The 6,000-nt window shown below is 39.3% G+C and overlaps 1 protein-coding gene across 2 annotated transcripts in view; it reads right to left on the reverse strand.

Annotated features, from left to right (window-relative positions):
• The window catches only part of si:ch1073-396h14.1 (disintegrin and metalloproteinase domain-containing protein 10), a 36,215-nt gene extending 31,543 nt beyond the window's left edge, over positions 1–4,672 (reverse strand). Inside the window, exons 1-4 of one of the 2 annotated variants that reach the window (XM_004068433.5) lie at positions 4,271–4,672; positions 2,417–2,564; positions 1,739–1,857; positions 272–427 (exon numbers count right to left, since the gene is read on the reverse strand). In XM_004068433.5, the coding sequence (XP_004068481.1) occupies positions 272–427; positions 1,739–1,857; positions 2,417–2,564; positions 4,271–4,331 (484 nt within the window). In that variant the 5' untranslated portion in view covers positions 4,332–4,672. The remainder of the gene's footprint in view (positions 1–271; positions 428–1,738; positions 1,858–2,416; positions 2,565–4,270) is intronic. The other variant, XM_011474534.4, reaches the window with a different exon arrangement.
• Positions 4,673–6,000: the final 1,328 nt, after the last annotated feature.

The following is a 6,000-nucleotide window of genomic DNA, read 5'->3' on the forward strand; positions in this document are numbered from 1 at the left end:
ATCCTCTAACTCGTTCGTGTCTCCCCAAAAGGTTGTTGACCCCTGACGAGGTCTGAACTTGTGCTGAAGCTGTTCAGCACAACAGATCTGGATCGCCTTTGGTTCGGCCAAGACGGTGGTAGATCATCACACTGATGGAGGAATTTCTCTTTCTGCTCTGTCCCATCATCTGGAGAAGCCAGCTGTGGCTGCGGGGTGTCATCTCGACTCTCCTGTATCAGTCATGTCTTTGTTTTCTCAGCTTCCGCAGAGGAAGCTCAGCACATCTTACCCATGTCGTCCTTGCGGTAGATTATGGACAGGCGATCTGTCGGGCTGCCGGTGGATCTGTGGACCGACTCTATGTGGTAGGTTCTGTTTCCTGTCTGGATGGTTCCCTCAAACTGTCCCTGCAACACTGAGCCGTAGCAGGCCGAGCCACGCTCACCTGCAACACCGGGACATGGGACACAAGTGATCAAACGAAAAAATTACTCAGTTAAAAAGTGCAATCTCAACAAAAACATCAATAAACTCATCAGTTTCTGCTTCAGATTCACCTACACATCACTCATGTGGAGCAACAATGCTCTTTATGACACATGAATCATTGAGATTCACAATATTTCTGCAATGCTTTGCTAGATTTCCACCCACGGGTTTACAGTCAGGTTGAGGACTAACAGCACCTTTGCAGATTGTTTTCTTTCTCTGCCATTCTGTTGTGTATTTCCTGCTGTGCTCATGATTATTGTGTTGTTACACGACCCATCACACCTGGGATCAATCTGATAGATGAACCAGAATCCATGTGCAAGGCGGAGTAAATCAGATGCATTTTAGCGTATTTGTTCTTCTCTGTGCAAAGAAAGCTGTCCATATGTGGTTTGTTAAAGGACTGAACTGCAAAAACATTTCCATTCCGCTGGTTTATTTATTAAAAAAAACATAAACAAGAAATGTTCAGTCTGCAAAATATACATTTATGAACCGCCAGAGAAGGAAAACGCTCAAACAAACTACAGGTCAGATAAAGCAGAGCTGCCAAACGCTGCCATCCTGCCTGTTTTCCAGCTTTCCCTGCACGTCTTCCTGCTGATTACCTGGATCAGGTGTGTCGAGTCATTCAAAATACGGAGACACCTGAGTCAGCAGAAAGCAGAGAGAACTGTGGCACAGGCAGGATGGAGGATTTTAAGGACAGGGTGGGGCATCGCTGTAATAGAGGATCTTTAAAATCATCATCAGGTGTGATTATTCCACATAATACCTGTTGAGATTGCAGTTATCTCAGGTAAGCCTATAAGAAGGAAACCCCTTTGTTTGTTTTAACAGAAGCTAAAGTTGGATTAATTTGATCTAAGAATTTTTTTTTTCAATAATTTTGTTTAACTTCAAGATATTTTCTTATTTTCAAAATAAGATTTTCCATTTCCTTTTTATATTATATTTGAAAATGTACACAGATCTTCAGAGAACCAAAGTGGAGTTAGGAGAAAATAATAAACAAATAATAAACGAACAGAATTCACACTGAGAAACCTCAAGAAAGAGATTTTAAAAATTAAATAAAAGCATGACAAATGTAAAAACTTTTTAAAAAAATATTGACGTTCTTCAGGATGCTTATCATTTTTTCATCCTAATGACTTTCTTGGAAATGTGAGGAGCTTCATTATCAAATCCCATGACGAAACTCATTCAACACAGTAGATAAAATCTTCTTTTTCAATGGAATACCTGGAGTAAAGATGCTCACCCTTTAATGATCCTGAATATAAGTGTGAGAGGTCGACGGATGCAGAGCCGTTTCCACTTTCCACAGAAAAATCCTCCGAAAACACGGAAGCATCTCGCTTCAGAATCAGATGAAACGTCCTGACAGAAACAAACGGAAACTGTTGGCAGATGTTTTCTTCCCGGGAAAGTTTACAGTTTAATCGCAAGCTAACAAATCTGGACTGATGACAATACTCCTTGTTTTTCGCGGGTTTCTGCTTTAGAGTCAGAGGAGGTTACTTATGGAAGCATTTCTGTGGCATAATTAAAAATAAAGTCAATTGATGCAGCTTCATTGTGAAATGAAGAATCATTTTTGTTAATCCATTTTAATTGTCAAATTAAATATTTCTGATTAAATGTTGCTAAACAGGCTAGAGAACTTTTTGAAAATCACATGTCAAATACCATTTTTTATCACTTCAATTCAGTGACAGCATGAGCGGAGTTAAAGACAAAAACGAACATTTTATTTTTGAGTCAAGGAACGCAGCTTCGTTTTGAACATGAAAAAGTATTTCTAATATTGAATTTTTTTTAAAATTATGCTACAGAAATGCTTCCATAGATACTCAGCGATAAAATGGTTATTTCTTCGACCTGTGAGGCCGATCCTTGAATATTTGGAATTCATGTAACACAAATGCAAAGGTGTTACCGCTGAAAAGCGGTGAAGTTCAGGTGCAGGGTGCCGTCCTCGGGCTGCGTCGCTCTCCGAGCTCTCAGATGCTTCCTGTGAAGATCCTCCGTGTCGTAGGACAACACCTCGTAATGTTTAATGTACGGACTGATGAAGCTGACAGCACCTGGTGAAGACAGAAGCAACGCTCTTCACGTCTTTCAGTCTCAACTCCTGCTTACAGGACGGTACGGGTGCTTGGATTCAGTACGTCTAGAAATTCGTCAAATTTGAAAGATTTTCTTTAAAAAAGCAAAAAGAAATCTGCCAGTGGGGTAAGAAAAAAAATGTCTCACCAAACTTATTTTGTTATTGAAAAACTTTCTTAAAAATATTACGACAGTTGTTCCTTAAACAGAACGCTCTTCTTACTTAAGATCCAACTTTTGCAGTGTAGCAGATGAGATCAAATTGATGTTTAAGTAGGTTTTCAAGCAAGAAGAAACTGGAATTTGATCATTGATAGAACATCCCAACATTTTTGGTTTTCAATACCAAAGACTGTGACATTAATCTGATTACATCAAAGTAAAGTTTATGGGTATATTTCATTTGCAGGAAACCAGATGGTACTTTTTCAGAAATAAAAAATAAGAAATTCAAATTTTCCTTTTAATTTGTCAAATACATGCATATACACAGGATAATATGTAGTTAAATGTATTGCATGATTGTCTGACAGAGTACAGGCCTAAGAGCAGTAAAGGTTAGGTCAGATTAGAGGTTGGATTAGATTAGATTAGTTATCAAAATGTATAAAAGGATGTTGCTTCTTTGGGGGGGATAAAAAAGGACAAAGATTCCGATAAAACTTCTTTTTATCTTAAAAGTGTATCTAATAGTTACACAGTAAATTTGGGGAAAATTTATTCAGATTAAAACAAGTTAAGAAATTATCACCAGATGTCCATTTCAGAATAAAAGTAATAATAAAACATTTTGGTACATTTTTAATAAAATGCAAAACTGAAAGCGGAATATACAGGCCTGTTCAAACTGATGATGAATGCCATTTTAAACGTTCATCTGTTTTAAGATTTCAAAATAAAAGACTTGGAGGCTATCAGCTGCTGCCAGATGCAAAGACGAACGTGTCAGAAAAGTCCCAACAAGCAGGAGACCATGTTTGAATGCAGAAACCTACAACAAAGCAGATGACCTGATATTGAGAAACTTAAACACACTGAAGATCATTAGCACAAATCAAGACATGCAGCAACGGATGATTGACAGCCTGAACCGGATGTGACTGACACTCAGAAAACAGATCAAGAGCCACAGAAATATCACAAATACCCAAACTGGAGTCCTCACTGAAAGGAACTATTTCCTTTAAGTCCTGTCTGACATTTGGACATAATAACTTAATCCACTCAAACAGAAAAATGCCTTTTGAAACTGGAAACCTTTTCCTTTTTGCTCCATTAAAGACTCACATGCCAGAAATGGCAAGAGATGTTGCTTTTCCACCCTCCAAACCAAAGTTCACCCGCCCCAAAACCTTTTCTGGGAGCGAGTCAAAATAACCCGGTTCTGGTGGAACCTCTCCTGAAAGAACCTTACTTAACTAATCTCGACACAAGTGGGGAATTGAGTCACAACTTAGTGTGGAGAACACATTCAGTGCATTGTTGCAGGTTGTTCACGTGGGCTTCTTTTGCTGCATTCCTGAGAGGACAGGTTGAGGCCCAGTCAAAAAAGAAAAACAGATTTCCAAACTGAAATGTCAAAGGCAAAGCGGCTCAAGTGACCGCAGCTCACGGCTTCTGCAAACAACTCCCTCATTCAGGGGGAGCCAGCGCCCCCATAACAACAGCTATGCTGCTTCCTTACCCGCCGTCCATGCCTGAGCGTGGAGAAGCAGCAGCATCACACAACAGCGTGGAACCACCATGGTCCTGTCTGATGTCAGGTCTCCCGTCTTTGTGTCTCTCTTTCTCCCCCCTCTTGTCCTCTCCGGGTCATGGGTCCCGTATTCGCCGTCTTCCCATCCTGGAATGCGACTGTGTGAAGATTCGAGCCTGATGTCAGGAACGAGCACCGACACATTCAGACTTGCTGGTGCAGAAATCCTGTGAGGCTGCTCATTCCTGAAGCTGTTTCAGATGAAGATTAAAGGAGTAAAAACATTTCACAGATGTGATGGAAAAAATGATTCCAAACTCACAAATGAAATCCAACGATGAGGGGAAAAGTGCTTTCAGCTTTTCCAGCACGATCCTAGCTTCATTGTTTGTTGCCATCATGACCTTTTGAACCCTTTGGTGCAGGATGTGTAGGATTGTAAAGGACGGTTACAAACCTGCTGACGGTTTAGGAACCAAAGAGTCAAAAAAAAGTGTCAAATAAGGTCACAATAAAGCAAAATGTGAGCATGTAAAGAGAACTTTAAGAAGAAATGATGTTCGTGTAAACAAACCAACGTCATCCTTCACGCCACAAAATTCTTAGAACATTTAAGCAGAAATAACCAAACTTTGGCTGTTCAGGCCGGATGTTTTAAGACCAGGGGTCTGCAACCCGAGGCCCCGGAGTCACTCGCAGGCCTTTCACCCCTCCTTTGTGTCTCTCTGGTTAATAATTTTCCAAAAGCAACATCTTTTTCAGAATAAAACAAAACCGGTGAGCCAAACTTTATTGAACTTTTTCACAAACAGTTGACACACATGACACAGCCCCGCTTCCTGACTACAATACCCATCAGGCTCCAGCAAGCCATCAAGCAGTGCGGCCTTGTACTTTACCAAAATGCAACATTTTGACAGATGTTTGAGCTCAATGTGAGGTCAGGAAGCATAACCAGAATTCCTACTGAAGGCGCGCTGCATCTATAGTTAAAAATAACCCGTGTTGATTTTGACCCAACGTTAAAAAGGGACTTTTTTCTGGGTTCTTTTAACCCATGAAAAAAAAAAATCCTGAAAGAAATACATGAATTGAGTTAAAATGAAACCACTATAACCCAAAAAATTAGCATTGCTTTAAAAAGTAACCCAAAATCATATCCCAATACAAGAATTGGATTGCAGAAATAATCCAAGTGTTTTAAGACTGTGGTCACAATAACAAGGTGAGGGGCTGTTTTCACTTTACTTTGTTAGATTTACTCATTTCTGGCTGTGATGAACCAACAACAAGAATACAAACTGTATAGTTTTTTTTATCACTAAGTATAGGAAGTATACTTGAAGTTTACTTTTGTAAACTTAAAATGTTCCAATTTAGTCTGAAGAAGTATTCATTAAGTATGGTATAGTCTATATTCTTGTACTCAAGTATACCTGGATGTAAAGTGTTCTATTTTTGCTGAGATATTACACTTCTATTACTTTTGCTGCATTCAGATGATCCCATGTGTGGTGCAGTCTCTTTTATTTTGAAAGAAACCTCGGTTAAAATCAAATAACTATTTCACATTTTAAAGGAATTTCTTTTTCATTTGTTGAATTTATTTATCCAAAAATAAAAAAAGACAAATACAGAAAGCAGTACAATAATATTGTCATGATCAGAACACGAGATGGACCCAGATGCTGGAACCCGGAAGGAGGAAACAGGCAAGT

Source organism: Oryzias latipes, chromosome 4 (genome assembly GCF_053564925.1).
Source record: "Oryzias latipes strain Hd-rR chromosome 4, Olatipes_Hd-rR_3.1".
In the NCBI taxonomy this organism is placed as follows: Eukaryota; Metazoa; Chordata; class Actinopteri; order Beloniformes; family Adrianichthyidae; genus Oryzias; species Oryzias latipes.